This window comes from Plecotus auritus (genome assembly GCF_963455305.1).
Source record: "Plecotus auritus genome assembly, chromosome: 8".
In the NCBI taxonomy this organism is placed as follows: Eukaryota; Metazoa; Chordata; class Mammalia; order Chiroptera; family Vespertilionidae; genus Plecotus; species Plecotus auritus.
In genome coordinates this window covers 35590392-35613288 of record NC_137782.1, presented here as the reverse complement: position 1 = coordinate 35613288, position 22897 = coordinate 35590392, and the positions used below count along the sequence as shown (strand labels likewise).

Below are 22897 nucleotides of genomic sequence, written 5' to 3'. Positions count from 1 at the left end.
GAACATATTTTAGGGATACATTCCCTCTAAATGCCGAGGATAGTGGGCACTTACAAAAGGAGAGAAGGGTACAGACAGGGGAGGGTTTAAATGGAAATTCCTTATAATAGTGCATCTCCAACTCCAATATATTCAGGAGTCCACTAACAAGCTGTAGCAAAATTTATCCTAACTCAAACTTTTTTTACAGAAAACAATACAAACATACCTGTATGTTTTGAAGTAGATGTATTCGAAACATAAGCATAAATGAAACTGTTTTCCTACTTTAGAGAGAGGGGATATGGTGAAATGGTTGGACTGATAAGGGAATAGTAATATCAACCCTCAACAGATTTTTGTGGAGAGCGGCTACAGCGTTCAGACAGGTTCAAGCCTGGTACTAATGAGAGGGCACGATCCTCTCGTGGCAAAGCCACGTGCAAGTCCCAGCACAATTATAGCCAAAGGCTGTAGTTGTAAGCTTGGCCTTATGGTTCGAACCTGTGGCCCCACGTGGCTGAGTGATATGTGCTGCAGGAGGTGCAGCAAGGAAACAAAGCTTGATCAGGTGCATGTAACTGAGTAGATTCAAAACCCACAAGAGCATCATAAACATCTTGACCACGCCCTTACTTTGCCTCATGGAATCTGGCTATAAAACAAAGACTCAGCTTACGGGCCCTGGCACTGTCTCTCCATCAGAGAGGGCAGTGTCCCACCTAGCGCCCAGCTTTATTCTCTTGTCTGTCTTTTCTAATCCTTCACCACCCTCTCTCAGGTTCACCCATGGCCATGCCAGCTCGGCACATATGGCACCCAACACCCAACGTGGGGCTGAGTTTGGGGACCTGGGGCCAGCTCGGCACAGATTTTTGGCTTAGAATTCGCAGAAGTCAAGCTTGATCCAACATGGCAACTAATTTCACCTCATTATACACTTATTGTAATACATTAGCATATTAAACACACCCCCTGAGCACCATGATCTGAAAAGAAAACCCATATAAGGACCCAAAATGGCCAAACAAAGCTCTTTGGAGAAGTCTCTACCCTTTTTCCCCCTCCCCTCGAAAAAGCCTGAATATTCCTCCCCCTTGTTGAATGCCCTGTCCTTGGATTAAATGGGCTTCAATAAAAGAAGTAAATCCCCAGAAAGAGAGGCTGCTCTGTTGGTGGAGTAGCCCAATCTCTGTCTCACTGCTTCACTAAGAAACTCGCTTTCATTTTCAGCTCCATGCTGGCTCCTTTAGGAATTCTTTCCTGCAAAAGCCAAGAACCCACAATGTGTCAGTGGCCTTCGGGTCCCCGAACCCTGGGAACACCTGCATCACTTTTACTTCTGATGGATCAGCAATTGATAGCAACGCCTTACAACAAGCGGTTCCTTACTCCTCTGCTCCTTTCCCACGAGAAACCTGAGCCAAATATTTTGTCATAACAGGAGTACAATATTTAAAGAAATTCTATTTCATGTAACATAATAAATTAAAAATCATTTTAATCACTACTAAATGAACTTGTTTTGTATATCAAATACCAGTATTCTCAGAGTGTTTAAATAATAACACATCAAAGCTAATATTGAAATAATGGAAGTCTTGCTTGTTTATTATGAAACAAACAGGGCTTTCATTTCCAGTGAGAATTATTCAAATGTTACCAGATAGTTATTTTATTTCTCGAATAAAGAAAAATCTAACACTTGGGAGGGTTTTAAGTGAGGGTGGCTTGAGTCTCCTGCAGACATGGAGCTCTTCAGCCCCAAAGAAGCACTAACTAGAGAATGTCTGCTCTCATCCCCTCCTTCCCACCCCCCACAAAAGCAAATACTCAGTTTCTGGACTAAACCAACTTAATCATTGATGGCTGTTAGTAAAAGAAAAGCCTTCTAGAGATTCCAAGGCCCTTTCCAGCACAGTGAGAAGGGGATGGGGCGGGGCAGGGGTGGGGCGGGGGAGGAGAGAGAGAGAAGGAGAGAGAGGGAAAGAAAGACCCTCACACAAACAGTGAGGAAAAGTCAAATCCAAATTCCTGAGAGTTTGACCTTTAACACAGTTTTTATTTTTCTCACACGGGAAAACTAAGAGAAGATTAATCTCTGAAAAACCAGAGGGGTTGGTGAGTGAAAGAATTTAGCAGGGTTTTGCTAGACTTCCATTTCCATAGCAATGGGCTCAAGGTGTCCTTGACAAAGACAGAGACAGTTTTCACTGTAAGATAAAGAAGCCTATGAGCAAGCAAGGCACAAACACTGTCTGTAGAAAACAGGGCCTTATCAGGGTTCACCTACTCCTCCCACAAAGGCTTGTTTAATACTTGTATTCCATGACACTGCAGTTTTTAATTCAGCATACAAGTTTTGTTGCAGAGAAAAATATAATTCATTCATCATGAAGTGTTCTCTTTTGTTGCCAACAAATTTAAATTGTTATTGAAGAGTAATGATTTAAATAATTCTACCTGATCGAAATCATAATTGCACACAGACAAACCACAAAAGCAGCTTGAAGTTCGCATATATTTTTAAATGTTATATCCTTTCCATTGCCTGAAAGGCACTGCCCCTCCGCACTCCTCCCAAGTCCCTACAGGAGTGAACTCCTCTTAAAGGAAAGTCCAAAAGCAAGGACAACATTGACACTGAACATCACCAGCCCTGTTGAGTTATGATGAAGTTTCATGACATTTTATCATTTATAACCTTTGTACTGTTTATATCATATTTGAAATACCTAAAAACATCAATTCAACATGTTCATCAGCCCAAACACTTCCAAAGACCATCAATTTTCCACAAATCCTTCAAGGTCTCAGTTATTTCTTCACCTCTCCTCTGCCCCTTCTGTGCTCTATTGTATATATTTTACTTGCTTATGCTTTGAAACATTGACATGCCCATTTAGGAATATGCCCAGGGCTGCTTCATGAGTGTGTGTGAACAGTAGTCGCCCTTGGTTTAATGCTCTGCTGAAACCATCTTGAAATTGTTCATAATTTAAACAAGGGGCCCCACATTTTCATTGTGCACTAGCTCTTCAAATTATGTAGCTGGCCCTGGAAGTGCCTCGTGGTAGCTTCAACTGAGGATGATCCTCACAAGTGTCCGAGAACCTCTGATAAAATCATTTCGCATTCAAGATGGTGTCACTACCTCTACCTGAACTCCAGTACAATGACCCCGATTCGCCAACTACAGCTCCTTTTATTACACTGCATATCTAAAGGGACATTTTACAAACAAATAACTCATTTGAGCTGTCTTTCACCTTGCAGACCAACAGTAGACAAATATATTTAAGAACTAAACACTTCCATCAAAAGTACAAGGTTAAATTATCTTGGTATAATTCTCACTGGGATAAATAATACTGTATAAATAATATTCAGTTCTAGTACCCTTGGTGTGTGTTTGTTTTCTGAAATTTGGCTTCCTCTTTATATAGATACATACATTAAATATAATAGTTTTCCTATTGTTTAAAAAAAGCTGTTACTATGTCAAGGACATGTATAAGACTTGTATTCCCTGTCTCCAGTTCCTTGCCTCACATTTGCTATTCACTTGACTTCAGTTGGAATTCTGTTCCTTTAAGTCAATAAATCGCCATTTTTCAAGGCCTCCATTAACTTCTATCTTGTCAAACCCAACATCCAGTTTACTTTCAGTTTACTTGATCTCACTGTAGCTTTTGTCAAGAATGACCTTTCTCTCTTTCTTAAACACTATCTCCTTTTGGCCTCCATCACACTATAGACCCCCAGGTTTTCCCTCTGTCACACAACTTGTGAATCTCTGCTAATTCTGTGATAGGCACTTAGACAGACATAGCAGAGCAGGGATGATGGGCCAGGTACAGAAGGTCACAGGGCAGAAAGCCCTGGATGCCTAGCAAGGGGCAAAACTGAGAAAACAAGGACCTGGCCCCAGGGTAACCTTTCCTTCCCTAACATATTGATGATCATGCAGTTTGGACCCCCTGATCTTCATATCACTGGTCATGCAGTTTAGACCCTATGACCTTTCCTCCCTAGAGATAACCTAGGCCTCCATTCTAGTTAAGCTTCAGGTCCAGAGAAGCAGCAAACCCAGGTGGGTGATGCCAGGACCAGCTGTAATGACTAATGACACCTGCCCTGATGCTGACCAATCAGCAGAGACCAGGACCCTGAAAGAGCACATCTGGAAAGCTGATGAATATTCTATTGAAGTCTTTCCCTGGGACCTCCCCTAAGATTCCCACCTGCAAGGGAGAAATAAAAACCCTCTGGATGAAGGACCCCACAGGTGTGCATCTCCTAAATTCTAAGGGTCCCCAGGAGACTTGTAACCAGGGGAGCAATGGGCAGTGGCAGCTCATTCTGGGCTAACCCCCTGAACCTGTCTCCAAGGCCCCTTTTTCTCTGACTTCCCCGTGAGCCAAAGCAGCCCAGCCTAGGGTTTCCTGTTGCTTCTCTATGCTAAACCCTTCCTTGTTTCACTGTCCTGAGGGTGCTTTTGCTACAGCCAATAAAAACGCATACTTGCTTTGCTGCACTTTGTCTCTTGACTGAAATCTTTCCTTCAAGAAGACAAGAACTGAGGTCTCGTCGTCTCATCAGTAACAGTTATCCTAGAAGTCTCCACCTGAACTGATTTCCTTGGAAAGGAAATCATTCACCAAACAGGTGCATTCTCATGGGGAAAGTGGAAAGAAGAGTGCTTTCCCAAAAATATACCTCCCCAAACAAGAGAAGCAACATAACATATATTGGGTTGAGGGCAGACACTTGGGTTTCCCACCCCATGTGCCCAACACTTCCTTCTTTAATAATAACATTGTTTAATATTAGTAATCCTAATTTAGGTAATGATATAACAAGACATCATATGTGTGGTTTGTGGAGTTAGTGGAATCACAACAGTGGCCAAAGTAAAACTAGCACAAGTTTAATAAGGATAAATGCAAGACCTTCTACTTTTCCCCCTAAGCCCCCCTGCAAGCACAGCATAGTCTTGGCAAAGGTGGAAAAGACATTACAGTTCCTGGTGATAGAGATACACAATATGAGAACAGTGCTATGAAAAATATCAACATGATCTAAGGTTGAATTAATAATGCCATACTATTAAAGACAGAGGAAGATGACCCTTAGCAGTCACAAATGTAATGACTATTACTTAACTATGCACATATATTAGAATGTCACTCTATACACAAGCTTGCAAAGAGGAAGTACTTCTCAAACTTTATATACACAGGTCACCTGGAGATCTCATTAAAATGCAGATTCTGATTCTGTAGGTCTGGGGGAGGGGGCCTGAGATGCTTCATGGCTGAGCATCTTCCAGGGTGGCTGCTTGAAGTCCAAGAGATTAAATGATCTCTTGGCTTTTTTCCAGTTCTGTCACTCTAGAGTTGGCCAATTCAGCCAAACCTTGGCACAAAGATCATCAGACTGATTAGTGAGGTCATGCTTCCTCCAGCAACTTTCTGTCACTACTTAACCAGAACTCCAGACTTCCCATCCTGCACTCAATTCTTGGAGAGCTTTGACAACTATTTTTTAGAGGGAATGAGGTGCTTCAGTTAAGACAAAGGTTTTTGGCTTACTGTAAAGAGGAAAGAAACTTCAATGGCTCCAACATTAAAAGACCCAACATACAAACAAGGTCAACTGAGCATCCAATAGGAAAATCTATTAAAGACAACCAGTGGATTAATTTTTCAGCCCTGTTCCCCTCGAAAGATGCTGCCACTGGCCTGGTTCATTCATATTGAAAACAATGCTTTTGAAGATGTGGTGAAATGGTTATAACATAATGTTAAAATTTAAACGAAGGGCATTTTACATAGCACTAGCTAATTTCTGACAGAGGGCCACCCATTTAAGCCCCAGGCCTGCTGGTTACTGAAATTCCGACCAGTCTGATGTGGCAGAAGATGAGGTTCCTCCAGGTGTCTCTTCACAGAGGGCCTGCAGGGATGGCTTTGCACAAGGTGGGGAGAGGTGGGTCTGAGAGGACAGCAGGGCATCTGTTCCCTGGATGCTTCAGGACCTTGCATTTGAGCTTCCAGGTTCTAAGTCTAGGTGACAGATGGAGAGGGAGGAGTTTTCAAGAGAGCCTCTGAGAGCAAAAGCAGGGCCATTCATAGAAGGTGGGGCTATCTCCCCATTCTGATGAAGAAAACAACTTGATAGAGATGAGGAGGGTCCAGGACACACCACTCATCACCACAGCAGTACCCTTCAGACTCTCTCTCTCTCTCCTTCTCTTCTCTTCTCTTCTCTTCTCTTCTCTTCTCTTCTCTTCTCTTCTCTTCTCTTCTCTTCTCTTCTCTTCTCCTCTCTATCTCATTAAAATAAGAGTTTTAATATTACTTCCCTTTTATTTTCTAAGTTCTTCCCTATAATATGTTTTTATTATGATATATAGGCAGAGAACATGTACTTTATTTCCATATGTTAGTAATAAAGAAATCAGAACCCAGGCCAGACCACAATAGATTATTCTCAAATAAACCACATTTACATACATCTTCTGTAACGTATTTTCTTTGAGAAAAAGACACTAAAAAACCAAATGTCCTTCCTTTACTACACACTCCACTGGGGTTCACATACAGGTTCCCCATTTTGAGCAAACTGCAAATCTCTAACTTATATGTTGTCGAACAGTGAGGTCTTTCAGGTTAAGTTCTAAGTTGCACCTTCCACACTTACTGTGTTTCTTCCTTCCCAGGTAACGCCTCAGCACAGACCCCTACCTGCTGTTTTCTCCAGACACATGGCTTTCACCCTAAAGAAGCTGGCAGGTTTAGGAGCCTAATTTGTGTATAGCAGAATGTCAGCCCTTCTTGCAACATCTGGGACTACACTCCCTACACTCCCAAGCTTCCAATACAGCACTTATTTGAATGCAGGAACTGCAGATCCCACAGAGTTCTTCACTACAGTGTGATGACAATTACTCACTGAGGACATAAGCAGCTTTGAATCAAGATGAACACCCATTTACACATAAACAGTAACTAGTATCTGAAATTAAAAGACTTCAGTGTAAAAACCAGTATCACCTGTGTGTGTGTGTGTGTGTGTGTGTGTGTGTGTGTGTGTGTTACTCATGTTAAACTACCCATAAGCAACTAGCATTAAAATAGGTGATGCACCTTCCAAAGGCAGTCGGCTGTATTCCGGCTGTAGTCCAGAGGCACCCTCAACTTTGTTCTGTTATTTGTCTCCATAAACATTAGCACTTTACTAATTAAATAGCAAGGGTAATATCAGAAATGGATTATTAGTAAAATTGGTGAATTGTTAATGGCATGATGAATAGAAGTGGATTCTCATTAGGGAAATTCATGGTAGTCAAGATATCTATATACATTAAAATATTTCAGAGGGACTTCTGGCAATGGCAGGGTAAAGAGGTTGAAAACCCTCCCCCAATATGAATAATTGCATAACTGAACAAAATTTTCAAAAACAACCATTTCAACCCTAGCTGGTTTGGCTCCGTGGATAGAGTGTCAGCCTGTGGACTGAAGGGTCCCGGTTTCAATTCTGGTGAAGGGCATATGCCCAGGTTGTGAGCTCAATCCCCAGTGGGGGGCACGCAGGAGGCAGCCAATCAATGGCTGTCCCTCATCATTGATGTTTCTCTCTCTCTCTCCCTCCCTCCTTCCCTCTCCCTTCCTCTCTGAAGTCAATAAAAATACATTTTTTAAAAAAACACACACCATTTCAGGACTCTGAATCAAGTGAAGACTAACGATAAATCGGGAAACTTTTTTTTTAGGACAATCTGCCAGGGTTTCAGATACAACCACTAGAAGAGATCAGCCATCTGCCCAGGGCTGTCCATGCTCACCAAGCTCATCAACATTATTACCAGGGCAAGGCCAGCGTGAAACCAGCAATTTCTCTGCCCGAGATCCCAAAGCTGACTTGATTTGGAGCAGAGAGTGGAAACACATGCCCAGCCATGTTGTTGTAAAAGTGATAAACTTAGTAGAAAATTAATGGGGAAAGCTCCCAGCTCCAGGAGCGTGAGGTTGAGGTCCCAGCAGGAGCAAGCTACAGACAGCTGGGCCAGCCACACACCCCACAGGGAGATCCTGGAAACAGGAGTTCCAAAGAAGGGCTAGATCCACCCTCCATGCATCCCGGGGTTTTTATTGAGAAAGAAGAAAATACTTAAGAAAAAATTTAACAAAATAAATTCAAGAACAATATACTGAAAACTATAAAAGATGTCTGAGAGAAATTAAAGGATATGAATGAAGAGATGTTTCTTATTCATACGCAGGGACACTCAACATTGTTAGGCAGCAATTCTCCCAAAACTAATCTAAGGATTCAATCTAATTCCTACCAAAATCTCAGTTGGCTTTTTTGTAGAAACTAACAAACTGACACTAACAAAAATGCAAAGGACCTACAGCTGTCAAATTAATTTAGAAAAGGTGCACAACACTGAATGGCTTATATTACCTATTTCAAAACTTCTTTAAAAAGCCAAATGAAGCCAGACAGTGGGGTATTAGAATAAGAACAGACATATGGATTGATGAAACAAAATAAAGAATCCGGAAATATACACTTACATTTGTGGCCAACTGCTGTTTGACAAAATGCCTAGGCAATTTTGTCTAGTTTGATTACCTGGATTCTTCCTTGTTCTCTGTCCTCAATTACTATCTGGGTGTTCCACTAAGGTCCCTCAGGCTTCTGGAGCTGGAACCCTGTCCTTTCCCTGCCCACACTCCCCAGATTATCCCGCTGCTTAGTGACTTCCCTAATCCCAACTGCCTTTTCCTCTGGATCTCAAAATAATGACCACTGGATTCACCTGGGCATTGATGTTATTAAAATCTGATGTGCAGCGCAGAGAGCAACCTTCCTATTAACTGTGCTTGCTCTCCTAGAGCACATGGAAGAGCTAGTTACATAGGTGAGCTCTGAGTTCATGAGAGAAAGGGAGCAAACAAAATATAGATGGCAACTTCAACCATTGTGACTTTAACCCAACCACTCCTTCTTTGACTATTTCTCATGGAGAACATTTTTTCAATATATGCACTTTTGGGCCCTAGCTGGTTCGGCTCAGTGGATAGAGCATCCACCCATGATAGGGGGTAGCCGATCGATAATTCTCTCTCATCATTGATGTTTCTATCTCTCTCCCTCTTCCTTCCTCTCTGAAATCCATAAAAATATATTTTAAAAAATATATATGCACTTTTGGTTCTGTGAACTTCAAAAGCAAGTCCACCAAGAATGTCAACAACTGCCCCAGAATCATAGTGAGGATGGCAGCTGGATGGGGTCCTCAAGACGTTGTACATCCCTAACTTGATGTCCCAATATTTGTTCAGTGCATGAAGAAATGAGTGAATAAATGAAAGAGCAAACACAGGGGAAAAATTAGAAAAATTGAATAGAAATGACAATCGCACAAGAAAATATTTCCTACCCCAAGAAGGTATGAAATATTTAAAATGCCAACTCCCTTAAAGGAAAGCAATGAGAGCTTCCACAGGCATTTCACATGTTAGTGAGTATCTCAAACTCTCCCCACCCTGATCTTCTAGACTGACCAGAAGTATGCTGACAAAGCCAGAGGAGAGTTTAGATTTTTACAAAGGTTGTGTTTGGGTGAAAGGGTCAGAGGTACAAACTTCCAGTTATAAAATAAATAAGTCTGGGAGATGCACTGTACAGTGGTGACTATAGTTAATAATACTGTATTGCATATGTGAAAGTTGCTAAGAGAGATATTAAAAGTCTTCATTGCAAGGAAAAAGGTTTGCAACTGTATGTTGATGAATATTAACTAGACTTACTGTGTGATCATTTCCCAATACATACATATATATAACCATTATGTTGTCTACCTGAAACTAATAAAATGTTATATGTCAATATACTCAATTTAAAAAAAAAAAGAAAAGGAAGAAATGCCAGAATTAGAGAGTCAGAATAAAGGGATTGAAAGTAAGAATTTTGATGGGTGGGGAAAGAGTACTAGCCCACCACAGGGTACAGCTACAGGGATAGAAAGTAAGCCAGGTGGCAAAGACAGTTCTGGAAACAACTATGTAAACTAGAAATCCAAGGGTCTACTTGAAATTACAAAGGTCTTTGTGCCTCTGGATACCAAAATTTGATTATGGCTTTTCGAAATAGATTCCAGATCCCTCCTAGACCTGCCGAATGGTTACCTCTTGGGTGGTATGAAACCTAGGAGGCTGGAGGACCTCATGGCCAGAAGGGGCCAGGACTTAGAGCTGGGAGTGCAATCCAGGGTCTATCAGTGGTTCTCAACCTTCCTAATGCCGCGACCCTTTAATACAGTTCCTCTTGTTGTGGTGCCCCCCAACCATAAAAATTATTTTCGTTGCTTCTTCATAACTGTAATTTTGCTACTGTTAATGAATCGTAATGTAAATACCTGTGTTTTTCGATGGTCTTAGGCTCTACAGCAGTGGTTCTCAACCTGTAGGTCGCGACCCACAGGTTGAGAACCGCTGCCAGGGTCGCCTAAGACCATCGGAAAACACAGGTATTTACATTAGGATTCATAACAGTAGCAAAATTACAGTATTAAAGGGTCGCGGCATTAGAAAGGTTGCGAACCACTGGCTAGATAAAGGTTGTATGGCTGTTAAAGCAGCCGGGCCACTTCTGCAGCACCAGAGGCTGTTACTGCCCCCGCCCCCCGCCAATGGGTGAGGCCTTCGTTTTAGAACCCTGTGCCCTCACATTATTTGTGTATTGAAAGAAATGTGCTGAGAACCAAGGTTTTGATATTTGAAGGAAAAGTGCCCCTTCTTTTCGGCTTTGATTGATGGCATTCAGGGCAAGCATCTAAAGGAGGACCCGATGGCAACTCTGGTTGGGTGGGAAGTCTGACTTACAAAGAACAGTGCAAATTCAGAAACAGGGCTGTCGATAAAGGCCATAACACCAAGGCTGTCCTAGGGCCTCAGTTGCAGGCTGTGTATGGGTGGCCCCCGCTAGGTGTTCGGTAAGGAATGAGGGTGTGATTCAGGAGAGGGGATAATGGGAGCACAGCATGCAGCTGAAAGTCAGTACACACTTGCAGTTAGAGAGGAAGGAGCTGTTCAGGATAGACAGGGAGGATAAGGGCTCGTTGCCAGTGAATGAATTTGGAGGGATTACAGAGGCGGTGGCCTGTGGGCAGGAGCAGGAATGGATGAAGCAGAGGAGTGCATGACGAAGGCAGTGCTGTAGCAACGTTAGCCTAACTAAGGCATGTGAGACCAGATCAAGGGAAAGAATGCCAGCATTATTCAAAGTGGCTCGTGGTCGTAAGTTAGACAGCTGGTGAAAAATAAATCAGGGAGTTCTTTAAAGGAAGAACTAAAATTCAGAGAGACAATTTGGATAAGGAGATTTAAAAAGAAGAAGAAAAGTAAGATGAAGCCATGGTAACCGAAACAATGTCACGAACTGGGAGAAGCAGAGAGGGAGTCATTGAGGCAGGAAAGAATTCCTGTGCTGGGACTGTGAAAACAATCACTTTTTGAAAGTAAAATTCTGTCATTACAAAAATGTTGGAAGGCATTTAAATGTGTTGCAGTGTGAGGTGTGTTTTTCCAAATCGAAATATTCTTTTAACTAAAAATGACCTACTAAACTTAAGCATCTTCTTTATTGTTGTAGAGAATGTCCTGGGATTCTGGCAGGAAATTGTGGAGCAATGGAACAAAATGCAAGAAATTCTTTAGGGAATGGGAGAAGATGGCACTTTCCATAAATACTGAGATATCTAAATTTGACATTCCCACCAGCAATACAGGAGGTTGTCTGGCACAAGAATTTGAGTCATACTGCCTGCTGGGCCAACAGATCAGACTTCAAGATAACTTCAGGAATGAAAAGATCCAAACTTCAAATGGTGGGTTCAGAAAAGAAAAAATAATGTGCACCACGCTGAAATCAGAACCTTATGTGTGTCTACGCCGGGGTTTCTGGATTAACAGTCTGAGATAAACGCTTACCTAGGCAAGAATGTTATCCACCAAGCTGATGTGGAATCTCACTGCCTCCATTGTCTGTCTCCTGCCCCCAAGCAAGACACAAAATCACTGGGAACAAGTTAACGCAAAGAAAGCTCCCCTGATCCAGACTTGAGAAAACAAAGACCCAAATAGAAGGGCTCTGTGCTAAGAAGTGGTTACTCTGGGCATGGACTGTCACCCTCCACATAAAGGACATGAAAATGCAGCGAACCCAGCTACAGTGTGGTGTTGCATGTGAAAGAGCTCCCTGGCAGGCATGTTTCCAGTTCAGGACATTAAGTAAATTACTTCTATAAAGGATTGTTTTCTCCTCATTAATTTTGAAATGCATTTATTTAATCAATTGTCCATAGATACATATTAGTATTTTAGAAATAAAACAAATAAAAAAGTATTTGCGAACATAAAAAGCTACATATATCTTTCATAGGAGACCACAATTCTCTTGTTCATCCAAACATTTTTGAGGAATGTAACTAAAAATTTCACCTAAGATCTACCATCAAGTGTTCTCTCTGGTTGTCTTCAGTTAATTTTTGTATTCAAAGTACAGGCTTAACTTTATTCACTGGGAATTAGTTTTAAAAATTAAGTTTCTCGCCCAGCCGGGTGTAGCTCAGCGGTTGAGCGTTGACCCAAGAATCAAGAGGTCACCGGTTCAATTCCCGGTCAGGGCATATGCCCTGGTTGCAGGCTCAATCCCCAGTGGGGAACGTGCAGGAGGCAGCCAATCAATGATTCTCTTTCATCACTGATGTTTCTATCTCTCTCTCCCTCTCCCGTCCTCTCTGAAATCAATAAAAATATTTTTTAAAAATTAAGTTTCTCACTGGGCTGGTGTGGCTTCATGGTTGAGGGTCAACCTATGAACCAGGAGGTCACAGTTTGATTCCTGGTCAGGGCACATGCCCAAGTTGCGAGCTCGATCCCTGGTAGGGGGCATGCAGGAGGCGGCTGATCAATGATTCTCTCTCATCATTGATGTTTCTATCTCTCTCCCTCTCCCTTCCTCTCTGAAATCAATTAAAAAAATTTTAATTAAGTTTCTCTGTGTCTGCCATAGGTGTTCCAATCATGAGTCATATTTATTGATAAATAACACACTAAGCTAAACCTCTAATAGAATTATTCTCAAATTTGACTTCTCAGATATAGTTTTAAAAATTATTTTAAAATTTTACAAGTATGTACACTCATTAAGTGATATATTACTCTCCTGCAATAGGTACGTTGAAGGAGTAGAATGGTGGAGGGTAGTGGAGAGAGGAATATCATTCCATATTTTGTCAGGAAATAACTGGTACCTCCCTTATACTATTAAGGAAGAAGTAGGTTTCATAAGTAGCTTGCTTTTGAGTTACATGAAGAAATGTCTATGGAAGGATAGTCAGGAAAACAAAAGAAAATGATAAAGTCAAGAAAATGATGAAGTCGAGACTTAACTTTTTTCTCTACAGCCTTTAGTACCTTTTGAGTTTTCTACCATGGGCATAGATTACCTATTCAAAAATATTTTTTAAGTTACTTGATTCATAAATACAGATCTTAATTTCAATTTGACTCAGTAAAGGTAGGTGGCTGTTAATGTTCAGGAACATTGCAAAGCAATGAATACACAGATGTAACTAAAACAATCCCTTCCCTCAAGAAGCCCAAGCCAGAGTGAGGCAGAGTAGCCAGCTGATAGCTGACACCACTATGGAAGCAGCAAGTACGAGGGCAGCACTAGGAGGAGAGCAGTGGTAGAGCATCCAGGGACTGGGAACGTTTTCCAGGGGGTTAGGACCCACACAGGGGACTTGTCCTGCACTTAACAGACCATGTGCCAGCAAACACTGGTGAGTTATGAATAGGTGCAGGTGTGCCCAAGATGACACCTGTTAGCTCTGGGACAAAAGGTGAGCTAGAGTCTCAGACTCCTTGGTTTTTCCCCAATGAGACCTGCCCCAGTGTCATTTTGTGTGTGCATGACATGAAGTGAAGGGTTTAGGAGGTGCTGGTCCAACAAAGGGTGGTGATGTTCCTAGAAAAACCAGCGGAGGCAGTACTGACAAAGAAGGGAGGCCTGGTGGGAGAATCATCACAATATTTCCTGGGAAAAACTAACAACTGCCAAGCCTAATCAGCAGTGGGGGTAGAAAATGAGAGACAGATTGCATATTTTCATTTGGTTAAATCAACAAATCTTAATGTGGGCAATGAAAGAAGGAGGGGAGCCAGGATGGTGAGCATGCAGGGCAGGCAGACAGTAAGAGCCACCATCATGGGTTGCATGCCTGTGACAGTAGGACATGCCCAACACTGTAACTGTTTTCATGTGATATTTAATCACATTAATCCCATCCTTTATAAACAGGAAGACAGATGTTAAGAATTCAGATATGGCCCAGATGTGGCTTAATTAGTGCTTGAGCGAAGACCTATGAACCAGAAGGTCATGGTTTGATTCCCGGTCAGGGCATTGCCTGGGTTGTGGGCTCAATTCCCAGTGTGGGGTATACAGGAGGCAGCCAATCGATGTTTCTCTCTCATCATTGATGTTTCTATCTCTCTCCCTCTCCCTTCCTCTCTGAACCCAATAAAAATATATTTTTTAAAAAAGAATTCAGATGTGTAAAGAAACTTAACCAATGTCATGGCTCATCAAAGTGAGAAGTCTGGTATTTGAGCTCAAGACTATTTGATTCCTAATCCAGATTCCAAGTTTCTAAACAATTATATATACCAGAGAATATAGCTTGGAAGAGGGCCTCCCCAATAGTTCTGTGCAAAACAGTAATACTGTAATGATGCTTGCAGCTAATAATTATTGAGGGGTAAACCTGTACTAAGCCCTGTTCTATGCACTTTTATTGCATTGTTTCAGTTCATCATTAACAGCGTCTTCCAGGGAGACACCATTTTATTCCCATTTTACAGATGACAAAAACTAAAGCACAGAGAAGCTAAGTAATTTGCCCAGTTTCCCACTAGTAAGGCTAGAGAATACAATACATAAAGATTTATCTTGCCCTAACCGGTTTGGCTCAGTGAATAGAAGGGTCCCAGGTTTGAGTCCAGTCAAGGACATGCACCTTGGTTGTGGGCACATCCCCAGTAGAGGGTGTGCAGGAGGCAGCTGATTGATGTTTCTCTCTCATGGATGTTTCTAACTCTCTATCCCTCTCCTTCCTCTCTGTAAAAAAATCAACAAAATATATATTTTTTAAAACGATTTATCTTGTCATTTTCCTAAAGAAACTCCCTGTAGATAATAATGAACATCCATAGGACTTTATGAATAAACTATTATAAAATGGTTGCGTGTTTCAAGGATGATTCCTTGAAATAAGTGGCCTTATAAACATTTTATGATAGTGGCTTTTAAAGCAGTACAATTCTAAGAGGGGCAGAACAAGACAGAACAGTGTATATGTTTATTCCATATCCTTGTCACATGTGAATTCTCCATCAATGCTAGATTAACTACAGATGTAGGCTTTATATTTAATGTCTGAAAAAGAGAGGGAAAATGGAGTGGGCCAAAGTCCAGGAGATGTAGGAGGTGGGCAGTAATGTTTTTATTACATATATCTTTGTTTCCAACTGCTAAAATCAATATTTTTTGTTGGCCCTTACTTGGGGAAGAAAAGAAAAATGCACCTTTGAAATCCATTCAGGCACACACATTTTACTACTGAATACATAGATGCTAAATATGAATACTATGTCATTTATGAGAATGAAATAAATTTTCTTTCATTCATAGAATAGACATTTTTCCTGTATACTTGGAATTGTCTGTTTGTTACTGAGAGGGGGAAAGGGCAGTTTAAAACAGAAGAATTGATGAGCCAACCTGTGAAGCAACTATAATTCTATGTAATTGTGAGCTGTGGATTTAGCATAACATTATTTGTAGAAACACACCACCTCTTATATAGAGCTTACTTTAAGCTAGTTACATTTCAAAAGAAATTAAGCCGTTGGGTCACATACTGTGAGTGATAAAGTAATCTGGAAAAACTGCAGAAAGGATAGAGGGTTACTGATCATGTAAATGCTATTAGATAATCATTGCTTTCAAAAACATACAGGTCAGTATTATTTTATTATGACCATGTTATATAATTTCACTAATTCATGCTATCTATATGGGACACAGATTTTTTTTGTTTGTTTGTTAAATCAAAACTCTCTCAGAGATGCCTCTTAGGAAGAGTGATGGTTGGTGGGGTGGGGACTGAAGGCGGTGTGCCAGATTCAAAGGCTCCAGCCGTGGGTGGGTTTCCACAGCATCTTAAAGCAGGAAAGCGCCAGGTGGTCCACTTTCTCCAAACACCATTCATAATCGCCCAGGCTGAGCGCTGAGCCCCTGGAGGGGCATCTCCTCCTCCGTCTAGGACTTTCAATTTCTTACAACAATAAAGCTGAGTCAAGCTGCTGCTCTCCATCCTGTGGGAAACCGGGAAGCGTACACTTTGTACAACCTTAGGGAAAAGAGTTCAGCTCCAGGCTCCAAGCCCTCTCTCCCCTAGGCCAGCTCTTTTCTTTCAAGGATAACTATGCAAATTCCCCTCTCTCCTGGCCCTAGCTGGGCGCAGAGTTGAGCTATTCAGAGCTGAGTTTCCAGCTCCGGTCCACTGCTTTCATCATGAATGCTTGAATGAATGAGATGGTCTTGTTTCTGCAGACTGAATAACTCAGCACAATGCCCAAACACATTTTTCCCACGACGGTATTTCTCATTCCACCTACCTATTTTTGACACGTGCTTTTTTTTTTTCTTAAAAAGCATTTAATAAAAGATGTATCTGTACGCATATGCCCATGGCCATGTGTTGCATCCATTAAGATGTTTTCAACATCTTGTGACCGACCACTTAGCCAGCAAGCGAGCAACGCTGGGAAGACTTAACCCTATGGGCAGAGTGAGCAATGGGGTTGGGTTGTCTGTACACAGAAAAGAGGGTTTCTCTTTCTCTCCTGGCATTGACAGAAACTATGAATATTCGCTTTGGGTTTCTTGCCACCAGAGCCACTGTACCCGTGCCGTGACGAGCAGGCAGAGTCCTCCCTTCGCCAATGGCTCTCTCACTCCAGAGTAGCCCTGGAGACCCCAGGCACAAAGAGCGTGGTTTGGGAGAGCGCATCTGTGCCCCAGACGCCATCTGCGGTGCGGACCGGCCCCCCGGCACGGGACAGCTGGCTAGGGGCGCGCTTCTCCCCGCGTCTCTGTCCACCTGGGCCGCGAGTGGCCCGGAGGAGCCTGCCCTTCCCGGCGCGCAGGATTGGGCTTTCCAACGCCGGACAATGGGGAGACCCTGGAGAACGCCTTTCCCATTCAACCCCCGCGCCCCGCTCTCCGTCTGCCGCCCGCCCCGCGCGCCGGAGCGCCAGAGCCCGAGACCAGCGCAGGATCGGCGCACCCCCCTCCCCCAAGCGCCCACTGCTGCCACCCCCGCGTGGCGCTTCTCAACAGCGGTCTGGTATCGCAGAAGTCAGCGAGTGGCCCCCAGAGCCCGACGCGTTTTCAGCCGAAGGCTCGGAGGAGGGGGCTGCTACCGTCAGGGGTGGCGCCCCCAGTCATCTTGACCCCCGCCTCGGAGACGCTCGCGGGGAAACCCACGTGTCCGGTCCTCCATTCGGAGGGGAGCGAGGATGCGTGCACCGACCTTTGAAGAGACAAAGCGCACGGCTTTGTCCCGCAACCACCCCCTCGCTGGGGGACGGGCCCGGCTCACCTCTCTGCTGGCACTGCGCCGTGACCCAGAGCGCCGAGGCCAGGAGCGCGACCCCCGCGCCGCCCCCGCGCATCTTGCCGCTGCCGCTCAGGGCCCGGGACAGAAGCCGGGACCACGCGCGGGGACTCGGTGCAGAGCGCGAGGCTGCCGCTTCCCCGGGGGCACCCTCCGCAGCCCGCCCGCCCCTGCGACACACCCCCGCCGACCTCCGCCACGCCCGGCCCCTCCCGCCCCGGCCCCGCTGCGAAGACCCCTCCCCCAGGGAGGCCGGTGCTCAGCCCGGGACCCGCCGGACCGCTGCTCCCAGGCCACGCTGGAGCTGCCCGCCCGCCCTGCGCTGTGCACAATCCCCCAACTCCAGATGGCGTGGGGGGCTGACCCGCGGCCGCGGCCGGGTCACAGTTGGGAGGGTGGGCGGAGAAAGTGACTAGGAAGGGGGAGAAACTGCTGGAGTTGGCCCGGAGGGGTGCTTTCCGAGAAAGTATTTGTCCTGTTGACCCAGCCCTACTGGCTCTGCAGCCCCCTCCCCTCCCTCCCCGCGGGCTCCAGTCCCGCGCCGCTCTGACTAGCCCGCACCTTCCACCTCCCGCACCCGGAGGGTGCCCCTGGGGCAGGCGGCCAGCCTCCTCCCTGGGAATGGGACCAAGGCTTAGCTAACCAGAAGGTGGCCCGGGCCCTGGCCTAGAGCCTTCCCTCTCAGGAGGCGAATCCGGGTTTAGCTGACCAGCCTCCCACCTCGGCTGTTGGAGTTTGTGAAGATTTTTCTAAAAGTGTGTTGTAACTTGGTTCCCATTTTTTTCTAGGGAAGGCAAGAAAGGTCTCTTGGACTTTATTATAATTATTAGCTTACACTAACTGCTCCAGAAAGAAGTCTCATACTTTTTTGAAGTTTAGTTTTAACACAAGATTTCAACTGCTTTGTTGGTTTTTAAAATAATTTTCTCTGATTTTTTATATTAAAATTGTGTTCATTACACTTTGCAGATTTCACTTTTTCACAGTACAAACACATAGGATAGTAAAAGTCCCTTTTACAGTCTCACTCTCTTATTTTGTCTTCTTTTTCCCCCTGATAGGGAGATAATTTTCTCTCAGTTGTGTTAATCAATTTGACAACTCTACCAATTCCAGTTTTTCTAAAAACATTTCTTGAAATCCTTAATGAATAAATTATCATTATAATATAAGCAATTATTTTTAAAAAAATCATAGAAGCATATAACAATAGGTAGAATTTGGCACTTTAAAAATGATGCAATGTAGTTGGCTGAGAAAAAACACATAGTACCAAACTTAAAATACAGATGTTTTTAAGTAGTAAAATATTAAAGCATTAAGTATTTATCAAATAAATGGTTTAAGTAAATTTAATATTTAATAAGTTATAACTATTAAGTATTTAAATATTCAAATACAGAATTATAAATATTTCTGCACTAAAATAACATTGTATGCACACCTCTATACATATCTTTCAGAGTGTCCTAAGTGCATTCATGTAGATTGTCTCATGTGGCCTTCTCAGTTCTATAGGATAGGCAGATAGTTAGCCTTGTGTGAGATGAGGAAATGAGTTCAGGGGGTTAAGGTCCTATCCAGACCTAGACCTCTGATCTGATTTGGTCCCTAGTTCCCTACATAACTTCCCTGAGATCATGACAATGAGATCAAAGGCAACAGGAGGAATCACAAAGGGTTATCTACCTCCCTATATCCTGGGCTCCTATAAATTCAGTCTGAACTTCAGTTAGACCTTATCTTTCAGCTGCAGACAGGGAAATCACACTTGTGATTTCAAGGGAAGCAAAGGGTCAGCACATTTGGAGAGTGAATAGGAAATGGAAGTGTCAAAACTTTCAAGTTGGCACAATTTGTCACAGTGCAAGATTAAGCAGAAAGATTTCAGTGGAAGAAGAATTTCAAAAGCCAATTGAATGAACAAGCTTGGATAAGATGGAACATTAAAAATGTCACAATTCCATGTGTCTTGCAAAACCCAGCAGTACCAATTTTCCCATTCTGTATCATGCTTGAAAATGTATAAATTACCTACAGTACCATGAAAGTTCAGGGTTGGCCTGTTCAAGGTAAAAATGATACAAGAATGTTCATGTTTTGTGAGGAAGTAGAATTTCAGCTCTACTAGGACCACAAAGATGCTCGCTTTGAAGTCACCTATAAATAAGAAACAACAAAAATGCCTAAATGCCAAGCAATAGTTAAATGGCTAAGTAATTTATAGTAAATCAATGTGATATGTTATTTTGTAGCCATTTTTAAAATACAAGAGTGTAAATTTGCATAAAACACTGTGATATGTGAGGTGAGCACACTTTGAGCAGTAAATCCCTGGTTCACTTGTCCTCCATCTTGCCTGTATATTGGAAGTGATGGAAGAGCTTTAAAAAATACTGATGCAGGGCCATAACAGACTCAGACACAGAGATTCTGATTCAGTTGGGATGGGATGAAGCCTGGATATCGAGATTTCTAGGCAATTCTCATGTGCAACAATATTTGAGAAACACTGGGCTAACTGACCAGCTCCTGCGTGGATAACAATTCAGTTCCGGTCATTGGTTGCTGGAAGGCTAGATGAGCCGGTCCTAGAGGATGATGGTCACAGGCAAGCAGAGGAAGGACAGCCTGGCAAGTGTCTTTCCTGCACAGCCTGACACCCAAATAGCAGGGATCCAGCCCAGAGTATGGAGTAGGAGTGCTCTCTGGAGGCTTGGTGCAAGAAAAGCTGTCCTATAGTTCTAAAGGAATTGAGATTCCAGGCAGGGACTTGGGCATGGGAGCACCACACCAGGATTCGGGTGCAAGGCCTGGGGTATACACCTGTGGGCTTGGTTACTAAGGAAAGAGGTGAAAGGTCAGTTACTAAAACTGGGTTACAGTGTCAGAGTCTGTCCAGGAAAAGGCTAAAGAGACTGTGTGTAGGCTAAGCTCCTTAAGGTCAGTGGCAAGAAATAAGATGATTAGGAGACTAAGTCTTAGGCCAGAGGAGAAGACAAGGTAGGCAAATTAGGGGTGGTAGGCCAGATAATTGTACCCCCAAAGGGGTGCACATCCTAATGGCTAAATCCTGGGAATATATTATGCTACATGACAAAATACTGATGTGATTAGACAAGGACTTTTTTTCATAACTTTATATATTATTTCATTCATAGCAATAATATGAAGCAACTGGAAGCAAGCCATGTGTCCATCAGCAGGAGAGTGGAATTAAAAATTGTAGTCTGTTTTACAATGGAATATTACTTGGCAATAAAACAGAAAGAACCATTGACTCACAGGAAAGCAGGAATGAATTTTAAAAACATTATGTTAAGTAGAAGAAGCCAGACACAAAAGAGTACTATATAATTCCATTTATATGAAGTTTAGCAACATGCAAAACTAATCAAAAGGGAACGGTGGCTGCCTATGGAGAGACTGAAGAGTGAGTATAAGGGGACAGAAGAGGAGCTGGGGCAACGGAAATGTTCTGTATCCTGAATGGGGTGTTGGTTGGAGGGGTATAAACATTTACCAAAATTCATTCAATTACATACATTTATAATTTGTTGCATTTTTCTGTATAAATCAGAATCTTTAGATGAGATGATTTTCCTGAATTATCTGGGCAGGCTCAGGATGGCAGGAGAATCAGAGGAATTCAGTGTGAGAAGAACTCAACCTGCCATTGACGGCTTAAAGACAGGGAAAGGGGACCTTGAGTCAAGGAATGTGGCAGCTTCCAGGTGCTAGAAAGGCAAAGAAACAGAGCCTCCAGGAAGAGCCAGCTCTGGGACACCTTGATTTCAGATGAGTAAACGTCCATTTGAACGTCTGACTTCCAGAATGGTAAGGTGATAAATCTGTGTTGTTTGAAGCCACTAGATATATGTTAATTTATTTTAGCAACAATAGGGGACTAATGTATAAGGTGAATACTCTTTCCTAGAAATCACGTGTAGATGATGTTATGGGGAAAAATAATACATAGCTATATTAAAATCTAGGTAGATACTGAAGATTCCATTTGTGTCAGCAACAAAGAAAGGTCAGATAAAGAAGGAATTTGAGGATATTATGTGAATTATAAAGGAGAAGAGGAAAAATAATAAAAAGTCAAGGGAACCCACTAGATAGGAGGATATATTTGCCAATGATACATCTGATAAGGGGTTAATTTCCAAAATATTATACAAGACCAGGAAGATAAACATCCCAATTAAAAATTGGGCAAAGGACCTGAATAGACACTTCTCCAAAAAGGACTGCTCAGTGTCATTAATCATCAGAGAGATGCAAATTAAAAACACAAGAGTGAAGGGGAGATGGGGATTCGTGCATCCGGGGGGTTCCTCGGCCTAGCCTGTTCCCTCTCTCAATCCAGGACCCCTCGGGGGATGTCAGCCTGCCAGTTTTGGCCCGATCCCCGAAGGCTAGGCCAATGGACCCCACCGGTGCACAAATCCCTGCACCGGGCCTCTAGTATGCATATAAGATCTTTGGTTAATCTCTTCCCGCCCTCTCCCCTCCCCTCTTCTCCCTTCCCTCTGAGATTCATCAGTCTGTTCCATGTTTCCATGCCTGTGCTTTGAGTGTCTGCCCCCTGGTGATCATTGCGCATCATAGCTACCAGACTGTCAGCCGATTGGCCGGTTGCTTAGGCTTTTTTATATATATAGACATGCATAACCCTTAGACACAGTGAAGACCTGGGGGAGGAAGAATGGAATGGAGAAGGTCAATATGACAATAATGTTGTTGCATTCAACAATCATATATAATAAAGAGGTAATATGCAAATTGACCATCACTCCAACACACAAGATGGCCGCCCCCATGTGGACACAAGATGGCCGCCACAGGATGGCCGGCAGGGGAGAACAGTTAGGGGTGACCAGGCCTGCAGGGGAGAACAGTTAGGGGCAATCGGGCCAGCAGGGGAGCAGTTAGGCGTCGATCAGGCTGGCAGGGGAGTGGTTAGGGGGTGATCAGGCTGGCAGGCAGAAGCAGTTAGGGGCAATCAGGCAGGCAGGCAGGCAGGCGAGCGGTTGGGAGCCAGCAATCCTGAACTGTGAGAGGGATCCCAGATTGGAGAGGGTGCAGGCTGGGCTGAGGGACAAACCTTCCCCCCCCACCATGCATAAATTTCGTACACTGGACCTC

At 43.3% G+C, this 22897-nt stretch overlaps 1 protein-coding gene across 1 annotated transcript in view; it reads right to left on the bottom strand.

Moving 5' to 3' along the window:
- Positions 1 to 17804, bottom strand: part of LAMA1 (laminin subunit alpha 1) — a gene marked incomplete at its 5' end in the record, with an annotated part of 154073 nt that extends 136269 nt beyond the window's left edge. Inside the window, one exon of the mRNA XM_080683787.1 lies at positions 17732 to 17804. Within this exon, the coding sequence (XP_080539913.1) occupies positions 17732 to 17804 (73 nt within the window). The remainder of the gene's footprint in view (positions 1 to 17731) is intronic.
- Positions 17805 to 22897: the final 5093 nt, after the last annotated feature.